The 21,235-nt window shown below is 36.5% G+C and overlaps 1 protein-coding gene across 2 annotated transcripts in view; it reads right to left on the bottom strand.

Annotated features, from left to right (window-relative positions):
* The window catches only part of LOC123505795 (protein sel-1 homolog 1-like), an 84,943-nt gene that overhangs the window by 54,247 nt on the left and 9,461 nt on the right, over positions 1 to 21,235 (bottom strand). For both annotated transcript variants that reach the window (XM_045257513.1, XM_045257514.1), the window contains exons 4-5: positions 728 to 951; positions 331 to 526 (exon numbers count right to left, since the gene is read on the bottom strand). In XM_045257513.1, the coding sequence (XP_045113448.1) occupies positions 331 to 526; positions 728 to 951 (420 nt within the window). The remainder of the gene's footprint in view (positions 1 to 330; positions 527 to 727; positions 952 to 21,235) is intronic.

Consider the following 21,235-nt stretch of genomic DNA (forward strand, 5'->3'; position numbering starts at 1 on the left):
GGTAATAACCATAAGAAGTTTACTTATAATTCAGGGTCATCTATTTCAATGTTTATTAGTATCTGTTAACCAAATTTTGAGTGCAACAACCCCTTTAAGGATATTTGGCACAAGTAAATTTAGCAGGACAGTGAAAAGTTAAATCCACAAGGGGGGTTGCATATAAACACATAGTACAAAATAGTGTTACTATAATACTATTCATATCTAACTGAAATTTGAAATTTTACTTGTTCTTTACTTTCAAAATTATGATCCCCAGTTCCTCAAAACCTAATACATTGAGTAATTATCAAATATTCATGTATCTTGTACTTGTGCAGTACCTACCTGTGTGAGAGACTTTCCGGTAGTAAGTGAGAGCAGTTTCACAGTTAGAAGCCACACTGATTCCAGACCAGTATCGATAGGCTAAAGCCATTTGGGCAAGCTGGCTACCCCCTAGTGCGCCAAAGGTGTAGTGAACCAGAGCTTTGGCCTGACTAGAGTTTTTACCAATGCCAGTAGCAAACATGAATCCAAGACCCTGTACAAAAAGAAAAGAAAAAGAGTAATTTTTTAAAATTTTCTTTGAAAAGCAAGAATGGATATACTTTCATGTAAATTCTTTTTTTCTATACTGACACCAGATTTTTGTCCTCAAACAGTACCTAAAATATAAATAAAAATTAAAAAAAGCTAGGTAGAAAATTGAACACTATAAGTTTAAAACAGTAAAGTTACCTACCATCTGTGCATCAGCATACCCTGCCATGGCTAACTTCTCAAAGATCTCAGATGCCCTGCTGACATTGGGGGAAAGATGGTTGCCCAAGAGATGGGCCCATGCCACCTTCTGAAGGGCAAGGGGATGACCAAGTTCAGCTGCAGATTGTAATAGTGTGTATGCCTGAGTGCTGTCTTGTTTGGTTTCATTGAGGAGAGTCATGGCTGCTTCATACAAATCCCTTCCTGGGAATTAAAAAAAGAAAATCAGTCATTTAATTTTTTTTTCTTTAATGTAAGAGAAGACAGTTTGCCAAGAGCAACATAAAAATTGAAAAAAAGGCCCACTAAGTTGCTAGTCCCCATAAAGGTCTAAGAGAGTTTTGTCTATCCCAACAAGAAATCTTAAAGGGATCAGAAGACAGGCATTCTATGGCATCTCTGCAGGATCTGTTAACTCCCTAAGGGTTGGTTATCTCTGAAAAGACGTGGAAAAGTGTAGGGATGGCTAGGGATGGAGGAAAAAAATGAAAAAGTGTTGGATGGTATCTTTAGGGTAAGAATGGATAGGGCAAGAAGTTTGGTTTATAAGATCATTAATGAATAATAGGAAAAGAGTGAGTGACAAGAGAGAACCCTGTTAATAAATAGATTTAGAAGAACAGAGGCCATCTACCACAGGAGCAATAGAAAAGTTGGAGAGGAAACTTGAGATAAAGTTGCAGAGAGAGGAATAGAAACTATAAGAGGGTAGTTTTGATCAAGATCAAAGTTTTGTGCCAGACTCTATCAATAATCTTTGACATCCTTGACAGAAAGGTGATCGGATGGAAGATTGTGAAGTGAGAGATGTTTAAGTCTTCCTATTGGGGATAGATTCAAGGAATTTAGACAAGCAAGAGATGAAAGCTATAGGGAAGTAGTTTGAGGAATTAGGACGATCACTCCTTTTAGGAACTGGTTGAATGTAGGCAAACTTCCAGCAAAGAGGAAAGATGGAAATCATTAGACAAAGTTGGAAGAGTTTGGCCAGGTAAGGTGCAAGCACAAAGGCAGTTTTTGAGAACAGAAGGAACCCCATCAGGTCCATAAGCCTTCCAAGGGTCTAAGCCAACTAGGGTATAGGGCAAGGTCATCACTGATAATAAATGCTAACTAACATTAAATACACTATGATATGGACATTTATAAATGTAGGCTACTAATTTCAAAAGGCACACTTGGAAGATCTGGTTAAGGAATGAGTTTTTTTTCATAACCACTGCCTGTGTTCTTAGGTATAGTATGTCAGAATGACAAAAAAAAAAAAAAAAAAATAAAGAAAATAAATAAATAAAAAAAATAAATAAACAAATAAAATAAAATAAATAAATAAATTAAATAAATAAATAAAAAAAATCTAATGGCTATTTATATCTGACTAGTTGGTGTTGGTTAGCATCATAGACTGCTCTAAACCTGGACTACACACCGGCCCTTGTTTATATTTCACAGCTCAACATAGGGGTCCCACATCCCACACCAGTCTACATGTCAACAATGGACCTTCAATGAGTGCTCACGTTGTTACTCGGCATTCTAGACTACACTTTACCCTCAGAAAAGGTAATTACTCTAGGTAAGTGTAGGTCTTTTATGAACCTGCTATGTATGCATATATATTGATTAAAACACATTAAAATGCATGGACATGGGGAAAAATGGTAAATATTTCAGTCACCTTGCCATGACCATGAATATTATTAAGATATATAAGTGTATCATCTCAACTTTTTAATATTTTGAACACTGTCTTTGGACAATTCTAAATAGTTTTCTTTAGAGGTATTTTCTTCACAAAGGAGTATATACAGTAATACAACGCTTAATGAACATTCGTCTAACAAATTTCTGGTTTAACATACTATATAAAGTTAGACCAAAAAGTCCGCATAACGTACAACCACATCCGTTTTAGCGAATTTTCTGGGTTTGAATTTGCCAGGTGAGGGACCGAACGCAGCAGCTTCACTGTGATTAGCTGGCTCCCCGCCCCTGTCTCTAGGGCTCCTGGAGCTGGATCCAAGATTCTTTAACGTCAGAGCAACCTCCTGCAGCAAATGGCTTCCATGAACGCTTGGAGGGACGGTGACAAGGTTGCTATCAGGTTGCTCTGAGGTTGCTGGGAACACCACCACTGGAGGTGGTGTTACTGTCTTATATATGCATTTATGTTCACAAAACAACATTTCTATTAGCTTTTTACAAACCTTGCCCCCAAGAAAGGATTGTTTTGTAATGCATAAAGTGAAATCTTACATGGAATACCAAAAAATAAAGCAGAGATGAGATTGACCACAGAAGAAGCGGAGACTCACGGCGACTCTGCCGCTTCTTCTTCTTATGACCCTTTTAGCCTGCGTGTTGTCTTTCACTACAATATTAAATTTATGTTTCCACTACTCTATTGCCTGCTATGATGGATATCATATCATAGTATTCATATATGCTCATGCCATGAGGATAACCTCGACTCCGTGGCACTGAGTGATAGTGAATTACTAATGAAATATCGCGGTATTTCATTAGTAATTCACTATCACTAACCTTAATGCAAGTTGATAAATACTCTTTACATATATATATATATATATATATATATATATATATATATATATATATATATATATATATATATATATATATATATATATATATATATATATATATATATATATATATATATATATATATATATATATATATATATATATATATATATATATATATATATATATATATATATATATATATATATATATATATATATATATATATATATATATATATATATATATATATATATATATATATATATATATATATATATATATATATATATATATATATATATATATATATATATATATATATATATATATATATATATATATATATATATATATATATATATATATATATATATATATATATATATATATATATATATATATATAATATACAGTATGAGGAAAAAAATACAGAAGAATCGTTAATAGCGATTAATATCCCCAGGAGACCAACAGAGCGAAGCCCACCAGTTAGGTTAGGTAAGATAAAGTAGGCTTTAATTAGTATCCATTGGGGGTCCACAGCTATGTTAGGTAAGATTTTATAATTATTCCAGAGCCTGGCCCCTTGGGCAGTTCAGGAGCTGGGTCAGGTAAGGTTAGGTTAGGTAAGGTAAAGTTTAATTAGTATCCTGGACCATGGCTCCTTGGGGGTCCATGGGCTAGATTAAATAAGGTAAAGTAAAATTTGATTAGGATATCTGACCCCCTGGGAGATTTAGGGAATAGGTTAAATTAGGTTAGGTAAGATAAGATTTAATTAGTATCCTGGATCCTGGCCTCTTGGGGATTCCAGGGGCTAGGTTAGGTTAGATTGGGTTAAGTAAGGTAAGGTAAGGTTTGATTAGTATCCCTGTTCCCCTGTGGAGTCCAGGGGCTAGATTAGGTTAGGTGTGATTAGTAGGTATCCCTTGGACCCCCAAGGGGATACCAGCCAGCCATGTCACTATTAACTGCGACACAACCAGAAAAAAACAAAAAAACATTTGCTGGCAATTCTCAGCACATCATGAGAGAGAGAGAGGTCAGATCTACTGGAGTGCCAATAAATCTTACTAATAACATCTTATATACTCTCTCTTCATCCATCTCACTGACAACAAGCTGGGGAACCTGGTGGGAAAGCAGGATTTATGGGTGGGGAAGGCACACTTTCTGCTGCTACAATCCCTTCACTCAATCCGTTACAGATGTCCACCATCTTAAGTGCAAAACTAAACTTTTTAATGTCCCTTAAACACATACTTTTCACGATCTTCTTGGAAGATCATGAAAAGTCCGTTGTTCGTCTATCCCCATCCTCCATCAGTGATACCAGGTCTTGTCTATCTATCTTTTCCATATAGTTTACTAACTTATACATCATTACTAGATTTACCACATTTTATTTGAGGCTATGTGTGTTTACTCTCTCTTACTCAGTATTAAGGAACATATCTCTTTATTCCATCATTATATTTGTCTAGAAATATTTCATATTTATCTTGGACTGTCTTCCTTGCACAGTTTCCTTCCAATCAATACTACCAAAGTAACTTCTCAATTCTTTAAAATTTGTCTGAGCACGATTCAGTCTTTTTTGTTTATGTTCCTCATTACATTTCAAAATCTCCTGATCCATTAATTCAATTTCTGGAACGACATGATCACTTTTTTGCATTGGGCTATGATATTTCATAGTTGAACAAGGTTCTGTTTTTTTTTTGTGAATACCAAATCTAGCATTGATGGTTCTTCTTCCCCTCTATACCTTGTATAGTCCTGCATCCCACTGGTTCAATATGTTTACCATTACCAGTTGTAACACTTCTTCCCCGCAACATCCAGTGTGATTGTTTACATCCATTTCTTCCCAATTTGCATGTTTGTAGTTTAGATCTCCTACAAGCAGGACTCGTCTGTCCTTCCTTAACATATTGTCCAGACAATTTAGCACTTCATTTTGCATCTCTTTGTGTACATCAAGCCTTTATGTATTAGTCTTCGGTGGCACATGTTACTATGCTACGCCGTTTTGCCATTTTTAAATTTATAAATTTGTAGAAAAGTTTGGGTTTGTCTTTGCTTTTATTCACATCTTTCTCAAAGTTTCTTTCTTCCTCTCTCCTTACTCTAATATATTAATTTCTGGCATCCTTGTACTGCCATATGTTATAGTAATTTCTCTGTTTTATGAGTTTCATTTAACACTTTGTCTTTTGCCTTTTTAGCTTGTATACATCTAGCATCGTACCAAGCATGTATTTTTTTTAACTCTATAAACAGGTACTCCTTCATTATATTTCTGTAACAATATGTCATATTTCCCTTGTACTGTCTTTATGTACATAATATTTCTCCACTCAATATCAGCAAAATAGACACTTAATTTTTCAAAATCCACTCTTGCATAATCTATTCTCTCTCCTTTGTAGTCATCTCTGCAGCTTATCCCATCTTCCTCCTGCATTTGCATATCTAATGTCATATGATCACTTCTTCCCAATGGAGTAAGGTATTGTATGATTGGAGGGGGCTCTGGTTTCTTTGTGAATACTAGGTCAAGCAATGATGGTTCTTCTTCCACCCTGTACCTTGTTGACTCCTCCACCCACTGATCCATTGCATTAACCATAGTCAACTGTAACACTTCCTCACTCCACTGCCCAGCATTATCCATTACTTCCATCTCTCTCCAGTTTTCTGTTTTGCAGTTAAAGTCTCCAACTAAAAGTATTCTTCTATCTCTTCTTATCATGTTATCTAGGCACTTAATCACGTCTTTTTGTATATCTAAGTTCTTCAGTTCTCCATATATTAGTCTTAGGTGTATGTAACTATAGTTACTTATGTAACTATAATTTTTCTCTTCTTCAATTCCTCTGTTTTGATTGTTACCCCCATTATTTCCACCTTGTCCTCTCCATATTGGACATCCTCCACACATATATTATTATCATGAACCATTATTAGCACTCCTCCCCATTTATCCTTCCTGTCTCTCCAGCAACTATTATATCCCTCCTCTTTAAAGCTAACATGGATCTGCTCTCTTAGTTTTGTTTCAACGATGCACATTACATCCAGCTTTTTCTTTCAAATAATCCCTAACCTCCAACATGTTTGATAACAACTCATCTATATTAGTATAATCACTCTTAATTCCTTGCCTCCTCCACGAGCTCCTCTTTCTTCCATAGGTGCCACTTTTTTAGTCTCATATCCAGAACCCTCCAGTAAAAATTCTTCTTCTCTATCTCATTTTTTTCCTTAGCTTCACTTTTTAACACTTTTTTCATAATTTCCTCTACTGTCACTTGGGATCTCATTCTCACTTTCATTGGTCTCCTACCCTATTCATTGTATCTTCCTAGCCTGATCACTTCCTCCACCTCCTGGTCTTGCTCTTGTGTGCTGTCTTGTACTTGTTTGATACCAGTTTTGGCCAATTCTCTCTCTTCACATTCTCTCATGAATTTATTTGGATTTTTCTTTTCCTTCATCCCAAAAATCTGGAAGCTTTTTTTCTTAACCACTGTATCCTGCACCAACTCTTCTTTCTCTTTAATTACTTCAATTACAGCGACTTTCGTGTTTTCCTGAATTTGTCTCTTTACAACCTCTGAAAATTTAACTTTTTCCTCTTCCTGTTCCTTTTTCCATTCATTTCATAGTTCCTTCAGCTTGTTTTCACCCAATCCACCTTCTTCCCTGTCCACAATCCCATCCTGCACTTTAACCTGTAAGCTCCTTAAGGAGCTTTCGTAGTCTTGGCACGTGGTTTTTAGTACACAATTTTGTTTCTTTATTTCTTGTATCTCTTCTTTAAATCGCTGATTGATTGCACTGACCTTCTCACATTCTACCAATCTCAATTTCAGCTCTGTGTTTTCCGTTGTCAGTTGCTCCTGTTTGTCCATTAGACTCAACATCACTTCCTTCATATACATTAATTCCCTTTCTACACTGATTAACCTTCTCATACTACCCTGAATCCAGAAAAATTCTTCTCCATAATATCCTCACTTAGTTTCCTTAGTCCAACAGGAGTTTCAATTTACCATTGGCTTTCACACGATGGCATATGTTTTGATTCTGTCATATGTCTGGCAGCACTACTCTGTTCCATTTCTCTCTCATCCTTCTTTCCATATATACAATCAAAAACTTATTCAATTTGGAAACAGAAGAACCTATGGCCTCCTTCCCCCCTCAACATACGTCTAGACCAGTCTCCAGCTCCTGTTGTAGCTTTTCCCTGCGAGATGCTCAAATACGTCTGGTCTGCACGATGTCCTGTGTGTGTAATTCACCACGGTTGTCTGCTGGTCACCCAGCCAGTCTTCCCCATTACGGAGCAAGCTCAGAGCTCATAGACCACAACACACACTCTACACACCGGGAAAGTGAGGCCACAACCCCTCGAGTTACATCCCGTACCTATTTACTGCTAGGTGAACAGGGGTTACACATTAAGAGGCTTGCCCGTTTGCCTCACTGCCCCCGGGACTCGAACCCAGGCCCACTCGATTGTGAGTCGAGTGTGCTAACCACTACACTATGAGCGCACGCGTGTGTGTATTTACCTAGTTGTAGTTTTACAGGGCCTGGGCTTTATGCTCGTGTGGCCCTGTCTCCATATCTACACTTATCCAATCTTACTTTAAAAGTATGCACACTCGTTGCAGACAGTACTTCTTCATTTAAACTGATCCACGTCTCAAGACATCTTTGTGGGAAACTATATTTTTTAACATCTCTCAGACATCTTCCTTTTCTCAGCTTTTTACTATGTGATATTGTGCTTCGAATGTCATATTCTTCTCTCAGAATCAATTTCTCATTATCCACTTGGTCCATTCCGTTGATCAATTTATAAACTTGTATCAGATCTCCTCTCTTTCTTCTTTGTTCTAGGGTTGGCAGATCCATAGCCTTTAGTCTCTCCTCATATGTCATCCCTTCAAATTCTGGAACCATTTTTGTAGCCATTTTTTGTAGTCTCTCCAACTTTCTTATGTGTTTCTTTTTAGGAGGGGTCCACACTACTCTTGCATATTCCAATCTGGGTCTTATTATAGTACTTATCAATTTCTTCATCATTTCTTTGTCCATGTAGTGAAATGCTACTCCAATATTCCTTAGCAAATTATATGTTTCTCTAAAAATTCTATCAATATGGCTTACCGGTTGATTGTTTTCTTCCATCGTCACTCCTAAGTCCTTTTCCTTTTTTACTTTCTCTAGTTCTACTCCATCTCCCATCTCATAGATTCCCACGGGTCGTCTTTCACTCTTTCCCATTTCCATGACATGGCTTTTGTTCACATTGAATTCCATTTCCCACATTTTACTCCATTCCCAGATCTTATTTAGGTCTTCTTGCAGTATTTCACAATCCTCTTTTTGCTTTATAACTCTGCACAGTTTTGTATCATCTGCAAACAGATTTATGTAGCTGCTCAGTCCTTCTGGCATGTCGTTAATATAAATGAGGAAAAATAGTCTCTCCTCATATGTCATCCCTTCAAATTCTGGAACCATTCATGTAGCTATTCTTTGTAGCCTCTCCAATTTCCTTATGTGTTTCTTTTTATGAGGGGTCCACACTACTCCTGCATATTCCAATCTGGGTCTTATTATAGTACTTATCAATTTCTTCATCATTTCTTTGTCCATGTAGTGAAATGCTACTCCAATATTCCTTAGCAAATTATATGTTTCTCTAAAAATTCCATCAATATTGCTTACTGGTTGATTGTTTTCTTCCATCGTCACTCCTAAGTCCTTTTCCTTTTATACTTTCTCCAGTTCTACTCCATCTCCCATCTTATAGATTCCCACAGGTTGTCTTTCACTCTTTCCCATTTCCATGACATGGCTTTTGTTCACATTGAATTCCATTTCCCACTTCTTACTCCATTCCCAGATCTTATTTAGGTCTTCTTGCAGTATTTCACAATCCTCCTTTTGCTTTATAACTCTGCACAGTTTTGTATCATCCGCAAACAAATTTATGTAGCTGTTCACTCCTTCTGGCATGTCGTTAATATAAATGAGGAAAAATATTGGTGCCAATACTGACCCTGTGGCACTCCGCTTTCTACTGCTCTCCACTTGACTTCATATCTTTAACTAATTTCCTTATTTCTCTCCCCATCAAATAATTTTCTATCCATCTCAATGTGCTTCCTTTTAAGCCACCCTTCTCCTCTAACTTCCACAGTAATCTTGCATGTGGCACTTTGTCAAACGCCTTTTTTAAATCCAAATAAATACAGTCAATCCATCCCTCTCTCTCTTGTACTCTATCAACTATTCTAGAATAGAAACTCAATAAATTAGTTACACACGACCGTCTTTTTCTAAAACCAAATTGGGTATTTGATATTAATTTGTTGTCTTCAAGTAACTCGATCCATTGTTTCTTTATTATTCTTTCACACATCTTGCATATTACAATAGTTAGTGATACCGGTCTGTAATTTCAAGGTTCTTCCTTCCTTCCGCTCTTATAAATGTGAACCACCTCAGCTCTTTTCCATTCTACTGGTACTGTTCCATTTTCTATTGACCATTTTATGATGTTGTATATAGGACTTGCTAGTTCTTCCCTACATTCTTTCAGTATTCTGCCTGAGACTTCATCCGGTCCCATTGCCTTCTCTTCATCCAGTTCCTTCATTAACTCTTTTATTTCAAGCTTGGTTACTTTAATCCTTTCATATTTGGATTCCTTAGTAAAGACCTCCTGAAATTTATTATTTAATAGTTCTGCCATACTTTATGGGTCTTCCACTATCTCGTTCTCTCCTTTTAACCTTTCTATTGTTTCTTTTTGCCTAATTTTTCCATTTATGAATCTGTTGAACAATTTTGGTTGCTCCTTACATTTTTCAACAATGTCCTTTTCAAAGTTTTTTTCCTCTTCCTTCCTCACCTTAACATATTAATTTCTCGCTGCCTTGAAGTTTTCTTTGTTTACTGGATTTCTATTTCTCCTCCACCTTTTCCATGCCCCATCTCTTTTCTCCTTTGCCCTAGCACATCTTGCATTAAACCAATCTTTCTTTCCTTCTTCTTTAGGTCTATATTTTGGGACATATTCCCTGACTCCTGTTTTGTATATTTCCAAAATTAAGTTATACTTCTCTTGCATCATATCTGAGTTTTCCATCTCCTCCCAGTTTACGTTTTTAAAATAGTTCTTGATATTCTCAATATCAGCCTTTCTGTAATTTAATCAGTCTCCTTTGTATGAATCGTCTCTATCTTCCTTTCCCTCTTCTATATCCATTTCTAATATTACATGGTCACTCTTTCCCAATGGGCACTTATATCTTATATCATCATTCATTTGTATACCCCTTGTAAAAATTAGGTCCAATCTTGCCGGCTTGTCATTTCCTCTGAATCTTGTGCATTCCTTTACTCTCTGGTCCATCATATTGTCTATCATAAGGTTCAGAAATCTTTCTCCCCAGGCTTCTTCCCCCATACCACTTTCATAATTTTCCCAGTCCCCTTTTTTACAGTTGAAATCTCCTACTAATATCACTTTTCTTCTTTTTTTAACGAAAATCGTTAGACTCCTTATTGTGTCATCTATCATGTCTTTATATTCTTGATTGGTCCATGAATTTGTTTTTGGTGGCACATATGTTACAATGATTGTTAACTCTTTTTTATTAAAATGCATCTTAACATACAGTACTTCTGCTTTTCCTTCCCCACATTCCACTTGGTTTATCACTATCTCCTTCCTTAACATTATCATGACTCCTCCTCCTCCTTTACTCCCTCTGTCTCTTCTCCATACATTATACCTATTATCCAAGTCTAATTTGATTGCCTCATTTAGTTTTGTTTCAGCCAAGCATACAATATCTGGATTTTCTTTCTTTATGTAATCTCTTAATTCTAATTTACTTGATAAAACCCCATCTATGTTCGTATACATCATTTCTAGTCTCTTGCCTTTATCATTTTTAGTTAAACTTGTTCCACTTTTTTTCTCTTCCTTCTCGTTTATATACCATTTCCTTATCCTGTCTCCTAGAATTCTCCAAAAAAATGCCTTTTTTTCCTCTTCTGACCTTTCATTATTTTTTTCCCTTACTGCTGCTGCCAGTTCATTGTTTCTCTTCCTTTCTTCCTCATTTCTATTTTTCTTTATATATATATATATATATATATATATATATATATATATATATATATATATATATATATATATATATATATATATATATATATATATATATATATATATATATATATATATATATATATATATATATCCTTGCAGCCTTCTGTTTCTCTAAGTTTTGTTGTTCTATATAATATTTCTTCTGTTGCTGCTTGTGATTTTAGTAGTATTTTAATTGGTCTTGTTTTTTCTTCTTGATATGATCCCATTCTGTTTATTTCTTCTACTTCCTCTTCCAAGTTCTGCCTATCTTCGTTGTTTAGATTTTTTAGTAGGTCTTTGACTAATTTCATTTCTTCTTTTTCTCTTCTTGGTCTATATTTTATATTTTTTTCTTTTATTCCAAATATGATTACACTCTTCTTTTTTTCTGCAATTTCTCTAACTAGATTTTCTTTTGTCTTGAGGACTCTTATCATTTTGTTTGTCATATTTTCTTCTTTTTCTTTTAGTTGTTCTTGAATCACCTCCTGAAAATCAGCCTTATCTTTCTTATCTTGGACTCTCCATGCTTGTACTTCTTTTTTAATCACATTCTGTACTCTTTCCTCTTCCTTGTTTACTAGATCTTTCAGCTTCTCTTTTTCTTTTTTGGCTTTACTGAGTCCTTCTTCCATCTGCTTTTTTTAGTTAGCTACTTCCTTTTTTAGTTCTTCGTTTTCTGCTCTTAGCCTAGCTTCGTTTTCTTCCACTTTTCTTATCCTTTCTCTCAGTTTTATTAACTCTTTTTCCTGTTCTTCATTCTCTTTCATTTCCATACTCTCCTTTATCAATAATTTATCTAGTTTACGTTCAATAGTCAACACTCTCTTAAGTAGTGAAGTATTCGCCGTATCGAAATCTTCGAATGCGATCTCTCCCTCACCAACATAGTCATCATCAGCTTTCATTTTTTCCCTAGTCTCATGTATGCATTTTGATGGAATCTCTTCTTTACTCATGATTCTTTAATAATTGATTTCATGAAAAACAAGTGCACACTACTTGCCTAGGCCACTGTAAATACTGTACAACAGGTACGTAGTAAAGATCAGCTGATTGTCAACCGCCAGTCGTCCTTCCTCACTCCTGTGTATTTACCTAGTTGTAGTTTTACAGGGCCTGGGTTTTATGCTTGTGTGGCCCTGTGTGTGTGTATTTACCTAGTTGTACCTAGTTGTAGTTTTACAGGGCCTGGGCTTTATGCTCGTGTGGTCCCGTCTCCATATCTACACTTATCTAATTTTTCTTTAAAACTATGTACACTCTTTGCTGACACCACTTCCTCACTCAAACTGTTCCAAGTCTCAACACATCTTTGTGGGAAACTAAATTTTTTAACATCTCTCAGACATCGTCCCTTCCTTAGTTTCTTACTATGCGATCTTGTGCTTCTAAAGTCATATTCTTCTCTCAGGATCAGTTTCTCATTATCCACTTCATCCATTCCGTTAATCAATTTATAAACTTGTATCAGATCCCTCTCTCTCTCTGCTCCAAGGTTGGTAGATCCATAGCCTTTAGTCTCTCCTCATATGTCATCCCTTTAAATTCTGGAACCATTCTTGTAGCCATTTTTGTAGTCTCTAATTTTCTTATGTGTTTCTTTTTATGGGAGTCCACACAACTCCTGCATATTCCAATCTAGGTCTTATTTAAGTACTTATCAATTTCTTCATCATTTCCTTGTCCATATAGTGAAATGCTACTCCAATATTCCTTAGCAAATTATACGCCTCTGAAAATTCTATCAATATGGCTTACCGTTGATTATTTTCTTCCATTGTCACTCCCAAGTCCTTTTCCTTTTTACTTTTTCTAGTTCTACTCCATCTCCCATCTTATAGATTCCCACTGGTCGTCTTTCACTTTTTCCCATTTCCATGACATGGCTTTTGTCCACATTGAATTCCATCTCCCATTTTTTGCTCCATTTCCAGATCTTGTTTAAGACTTCCTGTAGTATTTCACAATCCTCTTTTGTTTAATGACTCTGCACAGTTTCGCATCGTCCGCAAACAGATTTATGTAGCTGTTCACTCCTCTGGCATGTCATTTATATATACGAGAAAAGTATTGGTGCCAATACTGACCCCTGTGGCACTCCGCTGTCTACTGTTCTCCACTTGACTTCATATCTTTAACTATCGTCCTTATTTCTCTCCCCCTTAAGTAATTCTTCATCCATCTCAATGTGCTTCCTTTTAAGCCACCCTTCTCCTCTAACTTCCATAGTAATCTTTCATGTGGCACTTTATCAAATGCCTTTTTTAGATCTAAATAAATACAGTCAACCTGTACTTTATCAACTATTCTAGAGTAGAAACTCAATAAATTTGTTACACATGACCAACCTTTTCTAAAACCAAATTGGCTATTTGATAATATTTTGTTGTCTTCAAGAAACTCAATCCATTGCTTCTTTATTACTTTTTCACACATCTTGCATATTACACTAGTTAGTGATACCGGTCTGTAATTTAAAGGTTCTTCCTTCCTTCCGCTCTTATATATGGGAACCACCTCAGCTCTTTTCCACTCCACTGGCACTGTTCCATTTTCAATTGAGCATTTTATGATGTTGTATATTGGACTTGCTAGTTCTTCCCTACATTCTTTCAGTATTCTGCCTGAAACTTCATCTGGTCCCATTGCCTTTTCCTCATCTAGTTCTGTCATCAACTTTTTTTATTTCAAGCTTGGTTACTTTAATCTCTTTCATATGGACAGTCTCTCTACTACCCTGTGGTCTTTCAAATTTGATTCCTTAGTAAAGACCTCCTGAAATTTACTATTTAACAGTTCTGCCATACTTTTAGATCTTCCACCATTCCGTTCTCTTATTTTAACCTTTCTATTGTTTCTTTTTGTCTTATTTTTCCATTTATGAATCTGTAAAACAATTTTGGTTGTTCCTTACATTTTTCGACAATGTCCTTTTCATAGTTCCTTTCTTCTTCCTTTCTCACCTTAGCATATTCATTTCTTGCTGTTTTGAAGTTTTCCTTATTTTCTGGATTTCTGTTTCTTCTGTGTATATTTTACCTACCTAGTTGTATTTACCTAGTTGTAGTTTTACAGGACCTGGGCTTTATGCTCGTGTGGCCCCGTCTCCATATCTACACTTATCCAATCTTACTTTAAAAGTGTGCACACTCGTTGCAGACACTACTTCTTCATCTAAACTGTTCCACATCTCAATACATCTTTACGGGAAACTATATTTTTTTAATATCTCTCAGACATCTTCCCTTTCTCAGCTTTTTACTACGCGATCTTGTGCTTCGGATGTCATATTCTTCTCTCAGGATCAGTTTCTCATTATCCACTTGCTCCATTCCGTTGATCAATTTATAGACTTGTATCAGGTTTCCTCTCTCCCTTCTTTGTTCCAAGGTTGGTAGATCCATAGCCTTTAGTCTCTCCTCATATATCATCCCTTCAAGTTCTGGGACCATTCTTGTAGCCATTTTTGTAGCCTCCAATTTCCTTATGTGTTTCTTTTATGAGGGGTCCACACTACTCCTGCATATTCCAATCTGGGTCTTATTGTAGTACTTATCAATTTCTTCATCATTTCTTTGTCCATGTAGTGAAATGCTACTCCAATATTCCTCAGCAAATTATATGTTTCTCTAAAAATTCTATCAATATGGCTTACTGGTTGATTGTTTTCTTCCATCGTCACTCCTAAGTCCTTTTCCTTTTGACTTTCTCCAGTTCTACTCCATCTCCCATCTTATAGATTCCCACAGGTCGTCTTTCACTCTTTCCCATTTCCATGACATGGCTTTTGTTCACATTGAATTCCATTTCCCACTTCTTACTCCATTCCCAGATCTTATTTAGGTCTTCTTGCAGTATTTCACAATCCTCCTTTTGCTTTATAACTCTGCACAGTTTTGTATCATCCGCAAACAAATTTATGTAGCTGTTCACTCCTTCTGGCATGTCGTTAATATAAATGAGGAAAAGTACTGGTGCCAATACTGACCCCTGTGGCACTCCGCTTTCTACTGCTCTCCACTTGACTTCATATCTTTAACTACCGTCCTTATTTCTCTCCCCCTCAAATAATTTTCTATCCATCTCAATGTGCTTCCTTTTAAGCCACCTTTCTCCTCTAACTTCCACAGTAATCTTGCTGGCACTTTGTCAAACGCCTTTTTAAATCCAAATAAATGCAGTCAACCCATCCTCTCTCTTGTACTCTATCAACTATTCTAGAATAGAAACTCAATAAATTAGTTACACAAGACCGTCCTTTTCTAAAACCAAATTGGCTATTTGATATTAATTTGTTGTCTTCAAGGAACTCGATCCATTGTTTCTTTATTATTCTTTCACACATCTTGCATATTACACTAGTTAGTGATACCGGTCTGTAATTTAAAGGTTCTTCTTTCCTTCCGCTCTTATATATGGGAACCACCTCAGCTCTTTTCCATTCTACTGGCACTGTTCCATTTTCTATTGAGCATTTTATGATGTATATAGGACTTGCTAGTTCTTCCCTACATTCTTTCAGTATTCTGCCTGAGACTTCATCTGGTCCCATTGCCTTTTCTTCATCCAGTTCCTTCATTAACTCTTTTATTTCAAGCTTGGTTACTTTAATCTCTTTCATATAGATTGTCTCTCTATTACCCTGTGGCCTCTCAAATTTAGATTCTTTAGTAAAGACCTCCTGGAATTTTATATTTAATAGTTCTGCCATACTTTTTGGGTCTTCCACCATCCCGTTCTCTCCTTTTAACCTTTCTATTGTTTCTTTTTGCCTAATTTTTCCATTTATGAATCTATAGAACAATTTTGGTTGCTCCTTACATTTTTCGACAATATCTTTTTCGAAGTTCTTTTCCTCTTCCTTCCTCACCTTAACATATTCATTTCTCGCTGCCTTGACGTTTTCCTTATTTGTTGGATTCCTATTTCTCCTCCACCTTTTCCATGCTCCATCTCTTTTCTCCTTTGCCCTAGCACACCTTGCATTAAACCAATCTTTCTTTCCTTCTTCTTTTGGTCTATATTTTGGGACATATTCCCTGACTCCTGTTTTGTATATTTCCAAAAATAAGTTATATTTGTCTTGCATTGTCTCTGAGTTTTCCATCTCCTCCCAATCTACATTTTTAAAATAGTTCTTGAGATTCTCAATATCAGCCTTTCTGTAATTTAATCGGTCTCCTTTGTATGAATCGTCTCTATCTTCCTTTCCCTCTTCTATATCTATTTCTAATATTGCATGGTCACTCTTTCCCAATGGGCACTGATATCTTATATCATCATTCATTTGTATACCCCTTGTAAAAACTACGTCCAATCTCGCCGGCTCGTCGTTTCCTCTGAATCTTGTGCATTCCTTTACTCTCTGGTCCATCATATTCTCTATCATTAGGTTCAAGAATCTTTCTCCCCAGGCTTCTTCCCCCATACCACTTTCATAATTTTCCCAGTCCACTTCTTTATAGTTGAAATCTCCTACTAATATCACTTTTCTCCTTTCTTAACGATTCTCATTAGACTCCTTATTGTGTCATCTATCATGTCTTTATATATGTGTGTGTGTGTGTGTGTGTGTGTGTATTTACCTAATTGTATTTACCTAATTGTAACATACGGGAAAAGAGCTATGCTCGTGTTGTCCCGTCTCCATATCTATTAATGTCCAGCTTTTTCTTAAAATCATGAATATTCCTTGCGTTGACCACTTCCACGTCTAAACTATTCCATGCTTCCACCCTTCTATGAGGGAAGCTATATTTTTCACATCTCTCCTATAAGTGGCCATTTTAGTTTTTCCCATGCCCTCTCGACATTCTTCCATTCCACATACACAGATCTTCCCTATCCATTTTTCCATGCCAATCATCACTCTGTATATTGCTATCAGGTCTCCCTTTCTTCTGTTTTCCAGGGTTGGAAGTTGCATTCTTTTCAGTCTGTCTTCATAAGTCAAATCTCTTAAGTCAGGCACCATTTTCGTTGCAGCCCTCTGTACTTTCTCTAGTTTCCTTATGTGTTTCTTTAAGTTCGAGCCCACTGTATTGTTGCATATTCAAGCCTCGGTCTTATCATTGCAGTAATTATTTTCTTCATCATTTCTTCATCTAGATATACGAACGCCACTCTTATGTTCCTCAATAAGTTCAATACTTCTCCAATTATTTTGTTTATATGTCTCTCTGGCGATAGGTCATTGGTAATTGTCACCCCAAGGTCTTTTTCTTCATGACTGGTTTTATGTCTTCATTTCCTATCTTGTACATACTCCTGATTCTTCTTTCACTCTTGCCAAACTCTATTTTCTTGCATTTTGTCGTGTTGAACTCCATTTGCCATGTACAGCTCCATTTCCATATTCTGTCCAAGTCTTCCTGGAGTAGTTCGCAATCTTTGTCACATCTCACTTTTCGTAACAATTTTGCATCGCCTGCAAATAGGCTCACATAACTGGACACCCCATCCACCATGTCATTTATGTAGACTGCGAACATTACTGGTGCCAACACTGATCCCTGTGGAACTCCACTCTCCACCAATCCCCATTCTGATGGTCTGTCCTTAATTATTGTTCTCATTTCTCTTCCTACCAAAAGTCTTCCATCCATTTTAGTAAACTGCCATGCACTCCTCCTACCATTTCAAGTTTCCAGATCAGTCTCTGGTGTGGTACCTTATCAAAGGCCTTTTTAAATCCAGATATATTCCATCAGCCCAACCATCTCTTTCCTGTATTACATCTATCACCCTCGAATAGTAACATATCAGGTTTGTCGTGCATGAACGCCTCTTTCCTAAAACCAAATTGACACTCACAAAGTATGTCATTTTTCTCCAAGAAGTCTGTCCATCTAGTCTTCACCACCCTCTCACACATCTTAGCTACCACACTTGTAAGTGACACTGGTCTATAGTTCAATGGGTCTCTCTTGTTACCTGATTTATAGATTGGGACAATGTTAGCTCTTTTCCAGTCTTGGGGCACTACGCCTTCCCTTAATGAGGCATCAATTACTTCACAAACTTTTTCTGCCAATTGCTCCTGCATTCTCTTAAAATCCATCCTGATACCCCATCAGGTCCCACAGCTTTTCTCACTTCTAAACTCCCCATCATGTTCTTGATCTCCTCCACAGTTACTTGAAACTCCTTCATAATCCCTTTCTGTTCCATTACCAGTGGTTTGTCAAAAGCAGTCTCCTTTGTGAATACCTTCCGAAAGCATCCATTCATAGCCTCTGCCATTTCCTGGGATCTTCACTGTATACTCCATTTACTTCTAAACTTTCAATACTTTCTCTATTTTTGATGTTGTTGTTCACATGTCTGTAAAAAGCCTTGGTTGGTCTTTACATTTATCAATTATATCCTTTTCTTGTTTCTTTCTTTCTTCTCTTCTAATCAACACATATTCATTTCTTGCTCTTTTGTAACTTTCCCACTGCTTAATCCGTCTTTTCCTTCTCCACCTCTTCCATGCATCCTCTTTTCTTGTTCTAGCCTTTTCACATCTATCGTTAAACCAGTCCTGCTTTCCAACTTCTCTATGTTGTCTTATTGGTACAAATTTTTCTCACCTTCTTTGTATATTTTTATAAATTCCTTCCACTTTTCATTTGCTCCTTAGCACTCTTGAATTTCATCCAATTTGTCTCTTGAAAGAATTTCTTTAGGTTTCCAAAATCTGTCTTGGCATAATTCCATCTTCCCACTTTATATTCTTCATTTCTTCTAGATTTCTCTTCGTCTATCACCTTGAACTCCAAAACTGCATGATCACTCTTTGCTAAAGGGCACTCCACCCTCATCTCCTCAATGACCATTGGCTCTGTACTAAAGACCAAGTCCAGTCTTGACGATGCTCCCTCTCCTCCAAACCTAGTATCTTCTTTGACCCACTGAGTTAACACATTTTCCATTGCCAGTGTCAATAGTGTATTTCCCATGTTGTCTCTGATCCTTCCATTGACCAGTCCTCCCAACACACCTCTTTACAATTAAAATCTCCCATCATTATAGTTCGTTCACAGCCACCCAACATTTCTTCCAGACATGTTCCTGTATCACTTATCATTTCTTCATATTCCTGTACTGACCATGCATTTGTCTTAGGTGGTACGTACACCACTATGTAGTGCCTCTTTTTCCTTCATTAGTTTCTGCTCTGATCTTTAGCACTTCTGCCTTTCCCATACCTTTTTCACTTGATCCACCTTTATATCTTTTTAACCAGCAACATCACTCCTCCTCCCATCTTACCTACTCTATTTCTTTTCCAAACGTTATATTTCCTTCTCCAACCTTCATCAGGTCTTCTCCTCTCTCAGTTTTGTTTCAGTAAGACCCACAATATCTGGGTTCTTGTCCTCAAGTAATCGTTGAGTTCTAAATCCCGATATCACTCCATTTATGTTGGAATACATTACATTTCGCTCATATGTAAGTTTCTTTAGTCCTTTCTTGCTGTACTTTTCTGGGTTATGAACCACTTCCTCAGTCTCATATCCAAGATTCTCCAGAAAACTCTTTCTTCTTCTTCTGTCCTCTCTTCATTTTTTTCAAAGCCTCCTTTCTCAACTCATTTAACATTTCTCTTTCCTTTTCACCGAGATCTCTTCTCAACCAAATCTTCCTTGTTGTTTCCTGCTGGGCTAACCTCCATGACTTCTCCACCAATTCATCTACATCCTTTTGTGACTTAAGTTTGATTCTTATTGTGTGTGTGTGTGTGTGTGTGTGTGTGTGTGTGTGTGTGTGTGTGTGTGTGTGTGTGTGTGTGTGTGTGTGTGTGTGTGTATTTACCTAGTTTTACCTAGTTGTAGTTTTACAGGGCCTGGGCTTTATGCTTGTGTGGCCCCGTCTCCATATCTACACTTATCCAATCTTACTTTAAAAGTATGCACACTCATTGCAGACACTACTTCTTCATTTAAACTGTTCCAAGTCTCAATACATCTTTGCAGAAAACTATATTTTCTAACATCTCTCATACATCTTCCTTTTCTCAGCTTTTTACTATGCGATCTTGTGCTTCGGATGTCATATTCCTCTCTCAGGATCAGTTTCTCATTATCCACTTGGTCCATTCCATTGATCAATTTAAAAACTTGTATCAGGTCTCCTCTCTCCCTTCTTTGTTCCAGGGTTGGTAGATCCATAGCCTTTAGTCTCTCCTCATATGTCATCCCTTCAAATTCTGGAACCATTCTTGTAGCCATTTTTTGTAGTCTCTCCAATTTCCTTATGTGTTTCTTTTTATGAGGGGTCCACACTACTCCTGCATATTCCAATCTGGGTCTTATTATAGTACTTATCAATTTCTTCATCATTTCTTTGTCCATGTAGTGAAATGCTACTCCAATATGTGTGTGTGTGTGCCATACAAGGGATTCAAACTATTATTACTAGCAATGACTGTAGTTGTTTTTACATTAACACAATATTTACTGGCTATGTTTGAAAACCAGTATCAGCAATGGTAAGTACCATGTATAGCTGGAAAGAAGGTCATCAATTCTGGGGTCCCTATGCAAAAAGCCACAATCTAGCCACAGTCCAGGTTAGCATCAGTGGTTCATTTTTGGTAAAGTGCATTCCCAAAATCTAAACTCTTAAATTCATCAATTTCATCATAATAAACATTTACTTTATGCCTGTACTAATTAATCCTAAACTAATCAAACTCAATATGGGTAAGGCAAACCTAACTAGAAAATTTAAATAGGAAATCACAAAAGAACATATAACATTG

This window comes from Portunus trituberculatus, chromosome 18, assembly GCF_017591435.1.
Source record: "Portunus trituberculatus isolate SZX2019 chromosome 18, ASM1759143v1, whole genome shotgun sequence".
NCBI classification, from domain to species: domain Eukaryota; kingdom Metazoa; phylum Arthropoda; class Malacostraca; order Decapoda; family Portunidae; genus Portunus; species Portunus trituberculatus.